This window comes from Chiloscyllium plagiosum, unplaced genomic scaffold, assembly GCF_037043375.1.
Source record: "Chiloscyllium plagiosum isolate Xiang-an unplaced genomic scaffold, Cpla_swu_hap1 HiC_scaffold_24, whole genome shotgun sequence".
Taxonomy (NCBI): domain Eukaryota; kingdom Metazoa; phylum Chordata; class Chondrichthyes; order Orectolobiformes; family Hemiscylliidae; genus Chiloscyllium; species Chiloscyllium plagiosum.
The window spans coordinates 23498605-23515779 of NW_028270162.1; the positions used below are offsets into that span (position 1 = coordinate 23498605).

At 43.5% G+C, this 17175-nt stretch overlaps 1 protein-coding gene across 6 annotated transcripts in view; it reads left to right on the forward strand.

Annotated features, from left to right (window-relative positions):
- ttc28 (tetratricopeptide repeat domain 28) overlaps positions 1-17175 on the forward strand; it is a 774630-nt gene that overhangs the window by 723608 nt on the left and 33847 nt on the right. For 4 of the 6 annotated variants that reach the window (XM_043715612.2, XM_043715613.2, XM_043715617.2 and 1 more), the window contains one exon: positions 284-307. The exons of the other annotated variants lie outside the window; for them this stretch is intronic. In XM_043715612.2, coding sequence (XP_043571547.2) covers positions 284-307 — 24 coding nt within the window. The remainder of the gene's footprint in view (positions 1-283; positions 308-17175) is intronic. 6 annotated transcript variants of the gene reach the window in all.

Sequence of the window (17175 nt, forward strand, 5' to 3'; positions counted from 1 at the left end):
AAACCATAGAAAACTTCCTCCAAAAAAATCTCAACCGTCTGCTACCCTTTGATATCTCTTTAATACAGCTGGCTTCATTACTCTCAATGAACCTAATTAAACAAATGTGTGATGCAAGGTAACAGTGTTATGCTAGACTCCTCCTGCTTGGTGTCTCTTTCTGTGTATATTCATTTAAGCTTTAATGTTTGGTGACTGCTATTTCAATTTACTGCACTTGTGTATCACCTATGCATGAATCTAAAGCTTTTTGTTTTTCTTTCTCCTAATCTCCTCTTTGAAGGCTGTAAAAAATATGGTTGGAATGGTAAGTGCATCAAACTGGATTGATCTAGTTAAAATATTGGATGTTGCAGTGAACTATGTTAGTTCTTTGATCTGTAGTGATTTCTTCATGATAGTTTTGTTTTTACTGTACTCCCCTGAAAATTCAAATTCTTTAAGCTACTCAAATGAATTGTAGGAGCCTCCATTAACAAGTCTTTGTTTTCTATTTATTTTTTCCCTTCTTGTCCCTCCTGCAACAGTTTTTAATTTTTTTTTGTCAATGATGGGATATGACCATTATTAACAAGTTCAGCATTTATTGCAATTCTCTAATTACACAGCAGGAGGTGGGGGTGAGCTGTGCAGTCCTCAAGTCATAGGGACAGCCATAACGGCTAGGGAGAGGGTCTCAGGGATTTGAGCTCGCTTCAGGAGGACACTGAAGGGATGGTGATATATTTCCAAGTCAGGATGATATCTGGCTTGGAGGGGAACTTGTAAGTGTAATGGTAAAAGACTTTGAGCATAGGGTAGGTGTGCAGAGAAAAGCATTTAAGAACTTACCACTCTTGTTCCCCACAGTTGGGCCTGAAATAAATGCCCTCCACTATGAGTTTGGAGATTGAGAAGGCATTAAATTGGGCAGGAGGATTCCATGTGGGCACCACTGTGTCCACAACTTTGCCCTGCTTAAGTGCGAATGAGATTACTTGTGGATGGCTTTCATGTCCAAATGCCATTTGAGACACTTAATTGGACAGTTAATGCTTTGAAAGGTCACATTCCACCATAACTGGTATTCACCCAATAGCCGGCTGGCCAGTTGCCATACGTAAAAGCCCAAATAGCAAGCCCTTACCTGTTTAGCCTTATCTGATTAAAAGCACGGGCATCAGGAATATGGAGGAGACTTGGTGTCACCCCTCTGCCTTTGCAGCCAACCACCTTCAGCCTCCTCAACCCCCATCCCATGACATCCATCCCACCCTTGCGAACTGTGGCCTAGAGTCCCTCACTGACTGTGGGCCTCTGCCGGCTGTAGCCCCTCCTACTGGCACTGCCTCTGGTGGACTGCTGATTCTGGCAGGCCTTCCTTAAAGGAGATGACACAGAGCTCTCGACTTGGTGGGCAGGATCCCTGTCACCCATATAAATACTAACCCTTTTCTCTTACATTAGAATTTGAAGAGCTGTGTGTCCACCATTGTATGGAACATGGGGCTGTATGAGTATACTAGTTTTTGTGGAGAGGTTATCTGAGTTATGATATTTTTCCCATTTCTGTACTCTGGTGACACATCAAATTCTTGCAGACTCTCCCGGCTCTTACCTTAGCTAATGTAGAAACGAATGCAGTATTCCTTCTTAACCAACTCAGCAACCTATCCTGCCACATTTCAAGATCTGTGGATATATGATCCAAGGTCCCTAGATTTCTGCATGTTGCTCCATGTGCTCCTGTTTGTTGTGCATTCCCTTGCCTTGCTGCAATTGCCAAAAATGCTTTATCTCCTGCTTCTCCACACTGGATTCCATGCCCCATTTCTCAGCACAGATCATGAGAACAGGGATAACTTCCTCTGGTCTTAAGCTTTTCTCCTGATTGATAGTCCCGATTATGGAGCACATTGCAACTTATAGGGTCATAGAGATGTGCAGCGTGGAAACAGACCCTTCAGTCGAACCCGTCCATGCCGACCAGATATCCCAACCCAATCTAGTCCCACCTGCCAGCTCCCGGCCCATATCCCTCCAAACCCTTCCTATCCATATACCAGCCAAATGCCTCTTAAACGTTGCAACTGTACCAGCCTCCACCACATCCTCTGACAGCTCATTCCATACACGTACCACCCCCTGCGTGAAAAAATTGCCCCTTAGGTCTCTTTTATATCTTTCCCCTAACCCTAAACCTAGGTCCTCTAGTTCTGGACTCCCCAACCCCAGGGAAAAGAATTTGTCTTATTTATCCTTTCTTTAACATAGCTCCTTCATTTGAACCTGAATCATTAATATATGCCGCAAAAAGCAAGGGACTGAGTAACTGAGTCTTGCAGAATTGCACCCAGAGTCTTCAAGTTGCAAAAGCATCTGTCAAACATTTTCCTGAACTTCATTCCCCAAACCAAATTCAGATCCAGTTTGTCACTCTCTTTTTGGACCTGAATATTTTTCCTTCATTCCCAGCATTCCGCTTGAGACCTGGCTAAAAGTACATAGAGGCTGCACTGTCCTCATCAAGCAGGCAATAGACCAACATCACAGCAATATCACAGCATTCTCCAGGTACTCAATATCACAGGACTGTCCAGGTACACATTGTCACAGCTCTGTCCAGGTACATAATATCACAGCATTGTCCAGGTACACAATATCATAGCACCATCCAGGTACACAATATCACAGCATTGTCCAGGTACACAATATCACAGCATTGTCCAGGTACACAATATCATAGCACCGTCCAGGTACACAATATCACAGCATTGTCCAGGTACACAATATCACAGCACTGTCCAGGTACACAATATCACAGCATTGTCCAGGTACACAATATCTCAGCATTGTCCAGGTACACAATATCACAGCATTGTCCAGGTACACAATATTACAGCACCGTCCAGGTACACAATATCACAGCTTCATCCAGGTACATAATATCATAGCACTGTCCAGGTACACAATATCACAGCACAATCCATGTACACAATATCATAGCACCGTCCAGGTACACAATATCACAGCACTGTCCAGGTACACAATATCACAGCATTGTCCAGGTACACAATATCACAGCACCATCCAGGTACACAATATCATAGCACCATCCAGGTACACAATATCATAGCACCGTCCTGGTACATAATATCACAGCGTTGTCCAGGTACACAATATCATAGCACCGTCCAGGTACACAATATCACAGCATTGTCCAGGTACACAATATCTCAGCATTGTCCAGGTACACAATATCACAGCATTGTCCAGGTACACAATATCATAGCACCATCCAGGTACACAATATCATAGCACCGTCCTGGTACACAATATCACAGCATTGTCCAGGTACACAATATCTCAGCATTGTCCAGGTACACAATATCTCAGCATTGTCCAGGTACACAATATCACAGCATTGTCCAGGTACACAATATCACAGCACCATCCAGGTACACAATATCATAGCACCATCCAGGTACACAATATCATAGCACCGTCCTGGTACACAATATCACAGCATTGTCCAGGTACACAATATCATAGCACCGTCCAGGTACACAATATCACAGCACTGTCCAGGTACACAATATCTCAGCATTGTCCAGGTACACAATATCTCAGCATTGTCCAGGTACACAATATCACAGCACTGTCCAGGTACACAATATCTCAGCATTGTCCAGGTACACAATATCACAGCATTGTCCAGGTACACAATATTACAGCACCGTCCAGGTACACAATATCACAGCTTCATCCAGGTACATAATATCATAGCACTGTCCAGGTACACAATATCACAGCACAATCCATGTACACAATATCATAGCACCGTCCAGGTACACAATATCACAGCACTGTCCAGGTACACAATATCACAGCATTGTCCAGGTACACAATATCACAGCACCATCCAGGTACACAATATCATAGCACCGTCCTGGTACACAATATCACAGCATTGTCCAGGTACACAATATCATAGCACCGTCCAGGTACACAATATCACAGCACTGTCCAGGTACACAATATCACAGCACCGTCCAGGTACACAATATCTCAGCACTGTCCAGGTACACAATATCTCAGCATTGTCCAGGTACACAATATCTCAGCATTGTCCAGGTACACAATATCACAGCATTGTCCAGGTACACAATATCACAGCATTGTCCAGGTACACAATATCACAGCATTGTCCAGGTACACAATATCACAGCATTGTCCAGGTACACAATATCATAGCACTGTCCAGGTACACAATATCACAGCATTGTCCAGGTACACAATATCACAGCATTGTCCAGGTACACAATATCACAGCATTGTCCAGGTACACAATATCACAGCATTGTCCAGGTACACAATATCATAGCACCGTCCAGGTACACAATATCACAGCACTGTCCAGGTACACAATATCACAGCATTGTCCAGGTACACAATATCACAGCATTGTCCAGGTACACAATATCACAGCATTGTCCAGGTACACAATATCATAGCACCGTCCAGGTACACAATATCACAGCACTGTCCAGGTACACAATATCTCAGCATTGTCCAGGTACACAATATCACAGCATTGTCCAGGTACACAATATCACAGCATTGTCCAGGTACACAATATCACAGCATTGTCCAGGTACACAATATCACAGCATTGTCCAGGTACACAATATCATAGCACCGTCCAGGTACACAATATCTCAGCACTGTCCAGGTACACAATATCACAGCATTGTCCAGGTACACAATATCACAGCATTGTCCAGGTACACAATATCACAGCACTGTCCAGGTACACAATATCACAGCACCATCCAGGTACACAATATCATAGCACCATCCAGGTACACAATATCATAGCACCGTCCTGGTACACAATATCACAGCATTGTCCAGGTACACAATATCATAGCACCGTCCAGGTACACAATATCACAGCACTGTCCAGGTACACAATATCTCAGCATTGTCCAGGTACACAATATCTCAGCATTGTCCAGGTACACAATATCACAGCATTGTCCAGGTACACAATATCACAGCACCATCCAGGTACACAATATCATAGCACCATCCAGGTACACAATATCATAGCACCGTCCTGGTACACAATATCACAGCATTGTCCAGGTACACAATATCATAGCACCGTCCAGGTACACAATATCACAGCACTGTCCAGGTACACAATATCTCAGCATTGTCCAGGTACACAATATCTCAGCATTGTCCAGGTACACAATATCACAGCATTGTCCAGGTACACAATATTACAGCACCGTCCAGGTACACAATATCACAGCTTCATCCAGGTACATAATATCATAGCACTGTCCAGGTACACAATATCACAGCACAATCCATGTACACAATATCATAGCACCGTCCAGGTACACAATATCACAGCACTGTCCAGGTACACAATATCACAGCATTGTCCAGGTACACAATATCACAGCACCATCCAGGTACACAATATCATAGCACCGTCCTGGTACACAATATCACAGCATTGTCCAGGTACACAATATCATAGCACCGTCCAGGTACACAATATCACAGCACTGTCCAGGTACACAATATCACAGCACCGTCCAGGTACACAATATCTCAGCACTGTCCAGGTACACAATATCTCAGCATTGTCCAGGTACACAATATCTCAGCATTGTCCAGGTACACAATATCACAGCATTGTCCAGGTACACAATATCACAGCATTGTCCAGGTACACAATATCACAGCATTGTCCAGGTACACAATATCACAGCATTGTCCAGGTACACAATATCATAGCACTGTCCAGGTACACAATATCACAGCATTGTCCAGGTACACAATATCACAGCATTGTCCAGGTACACAATATCACAGCATTGTCCAGGTACACAATATCACAGCATTGTCCAGGTACACAATATCATAGCACCGTCCAGGTACACAATATCACAGCACTGTCCAGGTACACAATATCACAGCATTGTCCAGGTACACAATATCACAGCATTGTCCAGGTACACAATATCACAGCATTGTCCAGGTACACAATATCATAGCACCGTCCAGGTACACAATATCACAGCACTGTCCAGGTACACAATATCTCAGCATTGTCCAGGTACACAATATCACAGCATTGTCCAGGTACACAATATCACAGCATTGTCCAGGTACACAATATCACAGCATTGTCCAGGTACACAATATCACAGCATTGTCCAGGTACACAATATCATAGCACCGTCCAGGTACACAATATCTCAGCACTGTCCAGGTACACAATATCACAGCATTGTCCAGGTACACAATATCACAGCATTGTCCAGGTACACAATATCACAGCACTGTCCAGGTACACAATATCACAGCACCATCCAGGTACACAATATCATAGCACCATCCAGGTACACAATATCATAGCACCGTCCTGGTACACAATATCACAGCATTGTCCAGGTACACAATATCATAGCACCGTCCAGGTACACAATATCACAGCACTGTCCAGGTACACAATATCTCAGCATTGTCCAGGTACACAATATCTCAGCATTGTCCAGGTACACAATATCACAGCATTGTCCAGGTACACAATATCACAGCACCATCCAGGTACACAATATCATAGCACCATCCAGGTACACAATATCATAGCACCGTCCTGGTACACAATATCACAGCATTGTCCAGGTACACAATATCATAGCACCGTCCTGGTACACAATATCACAGCATTGTCCAGGTACACAATCTCATAGCACCGTCCAGGTACACAATATCACAGCACCGTCCAGGTACACAATATCTCAGCATTGTCCAGGTACACAATATCACAGCATTGTCCAGGTACACAATATCACAGCACCATCCAGGTACACAATATCATAGCACCATCCAGGTACACAATATCATAGCACCGTCCTGGTACACAATATCACAGCATTGTCCAGGTACACAATATCATAGCACCGTCCAGGTACACAATATCACAGCACTGTCCAGGTACACAATATCTCAGCATTGTCCAGGTACACAATATCTCAGCATTGTCCAGGTACACAATATCACAGCATTGTCCAGGTACACAATATTACAGCACCGTCCAGGTACACAATATCACAGCTTCATCCAGGTACATAATATCATAGCACTGTCCAGGTACACAATATCACAGCATTGTCCAGGTACACAATATCACAGCATTGTCCAGGTACACAATATTACAGCACCGTCCAGGTACACAATATCACAGCTTCATCCAGGTACATAATATCATAGCACTGTCCAGGTACACAATATCACAGCATTGTCCAGGTACACAATATCACAGCACTGCCCACGTAGACAATATCACAGCACTGTCCAGGTACACAATATCACAGCACTGTCCAGGTACACAATATCACAGCACTCTCCAGATACACAATATCACAGCACTGTCCAGGTACACGATATCACAGCACTGTCCAGATACACAATATCACAGCACCTTCGAGGTACACTATATCACAGCACCATCCAGGTACACAACATCACAGCACTGTCCAGATACAGAATATTACAGTACAGTCCAGATACACAATATCATAGCACCGTCCAGGTACAAAATATCACAGCACCTTCGAGGTACACTATATCACAGCACCATCCAGGTACATAATATCACAGCACTGTCCAGGTACACAACATCACAGCACTGTCCAGATACAGAATATTACAGTACAGTCCAGATACACAATATCATAGTACCGTCCAGGTACAAAATATCACAGCACCGTCCACGTACACATTATCACAGCACCATCCAGGTACACAATATCTCAGCATTGTCCATGTCCACAATATTATAGCACTGTCCAGATACACAATATCACAGCACCGTCCAGGTACACAATATCACTGCACCGTCCAGGTACACAATATCACTGCACCGTCCAGGTACACAATATCACAGCACTGTCCAGGTACACAACATCGCAGCATTGTCCAAGTACACAATATCACAGCACTGTCCAGATACACAAAATCACAGCACCGTCCAGGTACACAAAATCACAGCACCGTCCAGGTACACAATATCACAGCATTGTCCAGGTACACAATATCACAGCACTGTCCAGGTACACAATATCACAGCACTGTCCAGGTACACAACATCGCAGCACCATCCAGGTACACAATATCATAGCACCGTCCAGGTACACAAAATCACAGCACCGTCCAGGTACACAATATCACAGCACTGTCCAGGTACACAATATCACAGCACTGTCCAGGTACACAACATCGCAGCATTGTCCAAGTACACAATATCACAGCACTGTCCAGATACAGAATATCACAGCACCATCCAGGTACACAATATCTCAGCATTGTCCAGGTACACAATATTATAGCACTGACCAGATACACAACATCACAGCACCTTCCAGGTACGCAACATCGCAGCACTGTCCAGGTACACAGTATCACAGCACTGTCCAGATACAGAATATAACAGCACTGATAAGATACAGAATATCACAGTACAGTCCAGATACACAATATCACAGCACCGTCCAGGTACAAAATATCACAGCACCGTCCAGGTACACAATATTACTGCACCGTCTAGGTACACAATATCTCAGCACTGTCCAGGTACACAACATCACAGCACCGTCCAGGTACACAACTTCGCAGCACTGTCCAGGTACACAATATCATAGCACTGTCCAGGTACACAATATCACTGCACCGTCCAGGTACATAGTATCACAGCACCGTCCAGGTACATAGTATCATAGCACTGTCCAGGTACACAATATCTCAGCACTGTCCAGGTACACAACATCACAGCACCGTCCAGGTACACAACTTCGCAGCACTGTCCAGGTACACAATATCATAGCACTGTCCAGGTACACAATATCACAGCACTGTCCAGGTACATAGTATCACAGCACTGTCCAGGTACACAATATCACAGCACTGTCCAGGTACACAATATCACAGCACTGTCCAGGTACACAATATTACTGCACCGTCCAGGTACATAGTATCATAGCACTGTCCAGGTACACAATATCACAGCACTGTCCAGGTACACAATATCACAGCACTGTCCAGGTACACAATATCACTGCACCGTCCAGGTACATAGTATCACTGCACCGTCCAGGTACATAGTATCATAGCACTGTCCAGGTACACAATATCAATGCACCGTCCAGGTACATAATATCACAGCACCGTCCAGGTACATAGTATCATAGCACTGTCCAGGTACACAAAGGGCATTTCTTAATGTAAGAGATGGAGGCCCAACCTGTTGGTTGTAAAGCCTCCCACATTGAGTGCCAATTAGCCACTTAACTGGGCAATTGGGGCCCTTCCTTGGGATTAAGGACCTCAAACAGATTTGCTTTGTTGATCTCCCTGCAAGGCTGCCTGCCCAGAGGCAGCGTGAAGCCCTTACATGGGCATTAATGGTAAGCAAGCCTTCCTGTTGCAGAATTATTAGGGGACAGAAGGCTATCCTTTACCCCGCCTGTCCCTGTCCCACTTGATGTTTCCCCTCCCCCATCCATTGTGTCAGCATGGAATTTTTAAATTAGTAAGAAAACAATTCCCAATGGCTCTAAATTTCAGTACCTTTTAATCAAATGTGCAGTTCTGAGCAGTAATTCTGAACTTTGTGATCCTGATAGACAACTAACATCTCAGCATAAGACAAATTTGAAAAACCTGTTCCTAAAGATATTGAGATTTGATCACCTGGCCTGACAAAGGAGCGACGCTCCGAAGGCTTGTGATTTCAAATAAACCTGTTCGACTATAACCTGGTGAAGTGTGATTTCTGACGTTGTTCACCTAATTATCATGCATTGCACACATTCTGTGGTGCTCACTTTCATTGACATTTTTCTCTCTCGTACAGGCACGGAAAGCTTATTCTTCCTCCACTCACTGTCAGTCTTTCAGTTATCGTTCTCTCAGTAACTTCGCCTCTTTCTTACATTATCTTGTTCTTTTCTCTCCATATTTCTTTTCTATTTTTCACCGTTTTATCTCTCGCATCGCATCATTCTCTGTTATCTTTCGGTTGTTGCCAACCACTGTGCTTTGATCTTCTGAAGGTCTTTGTCAGCAGTGGCTTCGAGGTATTTCAGCATTTAGAGTCATAGTGTACAGCACAGAAACAGACCCTTCAGTTAACTTGTCCATACCGACCACATATCCCAACCCAATCTAGTCCCAGCTGCCAGCACCCAGCCCATATCCCTCCAAACCCTTCCTATTCATATACCCATCCAGATGCCTTTTAAATGTGGCAATAGTACCAGCCTCCACCACTTCCTCTGGCAGCTCATTTCATACATAGAACATTACAGCATAGGACAGGCCCTTCGGCCCTCGATGTTGCGTCGACCTGTCATACCAATCTGAAGCCCATCTAACCTACACTATTCCATGTATGTCCATATGCTTGTCCAATGACGACTTAAATGTACTTAAAGTTGGCGAATCTACTACCATTGCAGGCAAAGCATTCCATACCCTTACTACTCTCTGAGTAAAGAAACTGCCTCTGAAATCTGTCCTATATCTATCACCCCTCAATTTAAAGCTATGCCCCCTCATGCTCACCATCACCATACTTGGAAAAAGGCTCTCCCTGTCCACCCAATCTAACCCTCTGATTATCTTATATGTCTCTATTAAGTCACCTCTCAACCTTCTTCTCTCTAACGAGAACAGCCTCAAGTCCCTCAGCCTTTCCTCGTAAGACCTTCCCTCCATACCAGGCAACATCCTAGTAAATCTCCTTTGCACCTTTTCCAAAGCTTCCACATCCTTCTTATAATGCGGTGACCAGAACTGTACACAATACTCCAGGTACGGCCGCACCAGAGTTTTGTACAGCTGTAGCATAACCTCATGGTTCCAGAACTCGATCCCTCTATTAATAAAAGCTAAAACACTGTATGCCTTCTTAACAACTCTGTCAACCTGGGTGGCAACTTTCAAGGATCTGTGTACCTGGACACCGAGATCTCTCTGCTCATCTACACTACCAAGAATCTTACCATCAGCCCAGTACTTTGCATTCCAGTTACTCCGACCAAAGTGAATCACCTCATACTTGTCCACATTAAACTCCATTTGACACCTCTCAGCCCAGCTCTGCAGCTTGTCTATGTCTCTCTATAACCTACAACATCCTTCGTCACTATCCACAGCTCCACTGATCTTGGTGTCGTCTGTAAATTTACTAACCCACCCTTCTACGCCCTCATCCAGGTTGTTTATAAAAATGACGAACAGCAGTGGACCCAACACTGACCCTTGCGGTACACCACTGGTAACCGGACTCCAGGATGAACATTTCCCATTAACCACCACCCTCTGTCTTTCAGCAAGCCAATTATGATCCAAACTGCTATATCTCCCAAAACCCCATTCTTCCACATTTTGTGCAATAGCCTACTGTGGGGAACCTTATCGAACGCCTTGCTGAAATCCATATACACCACATCAACCAGTTTACTCTCATCTACCTGTTTAGTCACCTTCTCAAAAAACTCAATAAGGTTTATGAGGCACAGCCTACCCTTCACAAAACCATGCTGACTATCCCTAATCAAATTATTCTTTTCTCGATGATTATAAATCAAATCTCTCATAACCTTTTCCAACACTTTACCAACAACTGAAGTAAGGCTCACTGATCTAGAATTACCAGGATTGTCTCTACTCCCCTTCTTGAACAGGGTTAACCACATTTGATATCCTCCAGTCTTCTGGCACTATTCCTGTAGATAATGACGATTTAAAGATCAATGCCAAAGGCTCGCCAATCTCCTCCCTGGCTTCCCAGAGGATCCTCGGATAAATCCTATCCGGCCCAGAGGACTTATCTATTTTCACACTCTGCAGGATTTCTATTACCTCCTCCTTGTGAACCTCAATCCCACCTAGTCTAGTAGCCTGTATCTCAGTATTCTCCTCGACAATATTGTTATTTTCTAGAGTGAGTACTGTTGAAAAATATTCATTAAGTGCTTCCCCTATCTCCTCTACTATCCTTGATCTTACTCTCGTCATTCTTTTATTCCTTAACTACCTATAGAAAGCCTTAGGGTTTACCGTGATCCGTACAACTTTTCATGTCTTCCCAGGCTCTTCTGAGCTCTCTCTCTAGGTCTTTCCTCAAGCGCCCTAACTGAGCCTTCACATCTCATCCTAGCATAAGCCTTCTTCCTCTTGACCAGAGGCTCCACTTCCTTCGTAAACCATGGCTCCCGCACTCTACAGCTTCCTCCCTGCCTAACAGGCACATACTTATCTAGGGCACACAGGAACGTTTCCTTGAATAAGCTCCACGTTTTTAATATGCCCATCCCCTGCAGTTTCCTTCCCCATCCTATGCTTCCTAAATCTTGCCTAATCGCATCGTAATTGCCTTTCCCCCAGCTGTAACTCTTGCCCAGTGGTATACACCAACCCTCTGCGTGAAAAAGTTGCCCCTTAGGTCTCTTTTATATCTATCCCCCCTCACCCTGAACCTATGCCCTTTAGTTCTGTACTTCCCTACCCTAGGAAAGAGACTTTGTTTATTTATCCTCTCCATGCCCCTCATGATTTTATAAACCTCTATAAGTTCACCCCTCAGCCTCCGATGCTCCGGGAAAACATCTCCCTTTAGCTCAAACCCTCCAACCCTGGCAACTTCATTGTAATTCTTTTCTGAACCCTTTCAAGTTTCGCAACATCTTTCCGATAGGAAGGAGACCTTGTTGCTTTAATCGGCTATACTCAAACTGAAATTGATCTGAGATAAACTTTGCCTTAATTTTTATTTTTTTTTCTTCCTATCAATAACTTATATCATTAATACAGGCACCGTGGTATGGTGACTTATAAAACTTTTCATTTTTTCTTTGTAAAAACACAAGTGACAATAAATTGCTCTTCAAATCTATTTTTCTGGGCCTTCTGAATAATTGTTGGCAGGCTGGCAATGCAGTTGCTGTTGCTACCAGTAGAGGGAGCCCATGTACAGTGAAGCTGACAGATATTGATTTCTTGTTCCTCCTCCTGATGAGCAATCTGCCTATTTCAGGCAAGTCACAAATATAAATGAGCAGAGCAATAACCAGAGAGGCCCTCAGGAATCGAGCCTCTATTTAATTTTTTCAGAAGTTTGCAATGCCAGGAGCGCAAATCCTATTGTCATCGAACCCTTTAAAAATTACAATCCTATCCCATAAATTTCTGTGTTACTAATGACGAGTGACGCTTCCCCGTCTTAGAGATGAAGGTTTTATTTATGCGATCCTTTCTGATTGAGACCAAGGAATTATTTATTTCCCTTGCACTCCAGTGCTGCTATATTTGTGCTCCATTCTGTAGTTCTGTTTGTAGAATGCATATATTTTCAAGCTGGGAAATCTGTCTTCCATACACTTTTGTTCAGCTGTAATGAACATGCCTGCTTCTCATCAGCATTTACGTTAATCCCCTGTATCACTGGGACAATTATACCTTTCTCCATGCAACAGCTGAAATTAATGAAATCAATTTTTTTTGCTACTTCCTTCCAGATGTTTCTCCGCCTCCATTGCTGAAGGAGGGCATTAACTCCTTTTATTGGAGTGATGCACAGCATGCCCAAGTTAGAATGCTTTGTCTGAGTCTCAGTAGCGAATATTGATAGACTATGAAGGCTATCATAGATGACCCCAATCAGATATACAGTATTTGGCTCATAGCTGATTAGAATAGATTTGCTACAGAGTGGAAACAGGCCCTTCGGCCCAACATATCCACACCAACCCTCTGAAGAGTAACCCACCCAGACTCATTTCCCTCTGACTAATGCACCTAACACTATGGGCAATTTAGTATGGCCAATTCACCTGACCTGCACATCTTTGGACTGTGGGAGGAAACCGGAGCACCCAGATAAAACCCATGCAGTCACGGGAAGAACGTGCAAACACCACACAGACAGTCACCCGAGGCTGGGATCGAACCTGGGAGCCTGGTGCTGTGAGGCAGCAGTGCTAACCACTGAGCCATCATGCTGTGTTCAAGTAAAACTCATTGGATAATGATTAGAAGCAGAAATACCACTTAATTTTTCCCTCTAGATCATAGGCTCAGATGTGAATTATAGAACTATAAACTGCTCCCAAACTAAACTCAGTAGAAATCAGGAACTGGACTACCATGGGTATAGTAATCAGTCATTGTAAGTGTGTTTGCCCTCTAAACATCAGTGGAACTACTTGCAGTTTTTAAAATCTGGAAATTACTGTGCATTCCTTATCCTGATGGTCATCCAAAGTACAGTTGACTGACAAAGGTTCTCTCTGTTTGAAGGTGTGTTGCGCTTTCCATGAGTTAGGAATCCTTACTCAGCCCTTTCCACAGTACCAACACTAAAATGGCAGAGGCCTTCGCTTTCAGAGAAAACATTATCCAAAAATTGGCAGCATGATCCAGTGGCAAAAGAGTTTCCACAAGATTAATGGTCAAGAGTAAATAGTTGGGGAATCAAGGGTTATCAGGAAAGGACAGGAAAGTGAACAAGAGGTGTGTCGGATCAGCCATGATCCTGTTGAATAGCAGAACAGACTCAAGGGGCCAAATGGCCTACTCCTGCTCCTATCTCTTCTAATCTTAAACCTGTTATCTCAAAATATATAGTTTCATCTCCACAGCAGCCTCCCCCCCCCCCCCCCACCAAACATACCTCCATGAAAATTGAGATATTGACTGAAAATCAAATGTCTGATCAAAATCACATCAAAATAATGAAAACAAAGTCGCCGTTTGGCATTTTGCTAATGAATGTAATTAGCCCATTCTACATAGTCATAACATGGTAAAGATAGTTAGGAGCAGAACTGTGTCAAAACCCTTTGTTGTTGTAATTTATAAAGATAATAGTTTCTGAGAAAGGTGATATTAAACCATGTCATGTCATAAATATCTATTGTGTTTCACCATCTGATGCTCTGTTTTCACCAAATCTCTGACTGCCTGGCCACATCTGCAGCCACCCAAGCTGACATGTATTTCTGACTGTGAGATAATCAAAGGCATCGGGACCATGTTCCGTTATGTGACATAGAGCAATTACAGAGGGCACATACTCGACTTTTGGAGAGTTTGGCAAGAAGTGCAATTTAATGCTAGATTTATACCATGATTAATGCAAATCCCTCTCAATGTGAGTAGTGTAACAGCACGGGTAGATCAAAAGCCAACTGGCACGGTCATATTTGACCATTGATCCTTGTTCCACACATTGAGGAATCAATTATGGATGGAAACAGAAAAAAGGTGCTATGAATTAGTCACCCATTGCCGAATATTCAGTTCCATTGACTTCAGTAGAGTTGAATATCAAACATGTCCTGCAACAGAAACAAATATGAGGCTGCCAACATTGTCCAGTTTTATCGACAATTTCTTTTTTCAAAAATCCTCCAGTAGAAGTTATTATTTAATTTAGGATTAAGTTCATTGAAACTCTAAATTAGGTTGCTTTAATACATTGAGGGAAGGAGATATTAATTTTGCTGTGAAATCCAGCTGGAAATGGGAAAAGAAGGTGTTTCTGTCACCATTGCCGCCTTGCCCTAGTCCTAACCCTTAACCCTAACCCTAATTGCACGCACATAGTTCTGTTGGAGCCAATACCTGAGTTTTTTATTGCATCAATATTTTGAGATAATCAGTGGTAAAGTGATGTACTACCGTGTCCTGGCGAACAACATGTCTGTGACCTGGCTGATGTCTCTTGTGACAGGCTGAAAGGAGCAATGGGAAATAAATCAGAGTCTGTGATTATTTTGGCAGCCACTCGGCAAAGAAAACTTCCCACTGCCATGGGAAGTAGGTCCTGCTGCAGGAGTCTTTTTTTTTTCAATTCACTCATGGGATGTGGGCATTACTGGCTGGGCCCAGCATTTATTGCCCATCCTGAATTGCCCTTGAGAAGATGGTGGCGAGTTGCCTTCTTGACCCAATACGGTCCATGTACTGTAGGACGACCCACAATGCCCTTAAAGAGGGAATTTCAGGATTTTGATCCAGAAAAGGAATGGCGATATATTTCCAGGTCAGAATTGTGATTGGCTCGGAGGGGAGCTTGCAGGTGGAGCCAAGTATCTGCTGCCTTTGTCCTTTTAGATGGAAGTGATTGTGGGTTTGGAAGGTGCTGTCTAAAGAGCCCTGGTGAATTTCTGCAATGCATCTTGTAGATAGCACACACTGCTGCTACTGAGCGTCAAGGGTGGCAGGAGTCATTACAGTGGATGATGTGCCAATCAAGCGGCTGCTTTGTCCTGGATGGTGTCAAGCTTCTTGAGTGTTGCTGGGGCTGCGCTCATGCAGGCAAGTGGAGAGTATTCCATCACACTCCTGATGTGTGCCTCTTTGATAACCTGACTTCAGAATTTAGAGATGCTGGTGTTGGACTGGGGTGTACAAAGTTAAAAATCACACAACACCAGGTTATAGTCCAACAGGTTTAATTGGAAGCACTAGCTTCGGAGCGACGCTCCTTCATCAGGTGGTTGTGGAGGACACAATTGTAAGACACAGAATTTATAGCAAAAGTTTGCAGTGTGGCGTAACTGAAATTATACATTGAAAAATACCTTGGTTTTCTGTTGAGTCTTTCATGTTTGAATACCATGATAGTTTGACTTTTTTCATGTGTAAATCACAAAACTTTTTTTTTTAAAAGTTGCATTCTCGGGTTAACTGTAACAATTGGTGTCAGCTAGACAATATGTTGAAGGTGTTGGCCGCCTGTGTTCTCTGTCTATGCCATGATGTTTAGATTAATTCTAATCTAAAAAGTGAGATAACAGAGTTTTACATGAATTCATGCAGTTTTTGAGCAAAGTAGAATGTAACTCTGCAAGAAAGAATTCACCCCACAAACGTCTGTGTAGGTGTGTGCGTCTTTGTGTGTGTATGTGTGTCTGTCTGGGTTGGGGGGTTGTGGGTGTGAGAGAGAGTGTATATGTGTGTGCATGTGAGTAGAGTGTCTTAAGTCTGTGAGAGGGTGCATGTGTGAGTGTGGGAGTATGTGTGTGTATCTGGGGTGGGGGATTGTAAGTGTCTGTGAGAGAGATTGTATATGTGTGTGCGTGAGTGTAGAGTGGTCTGAGGATG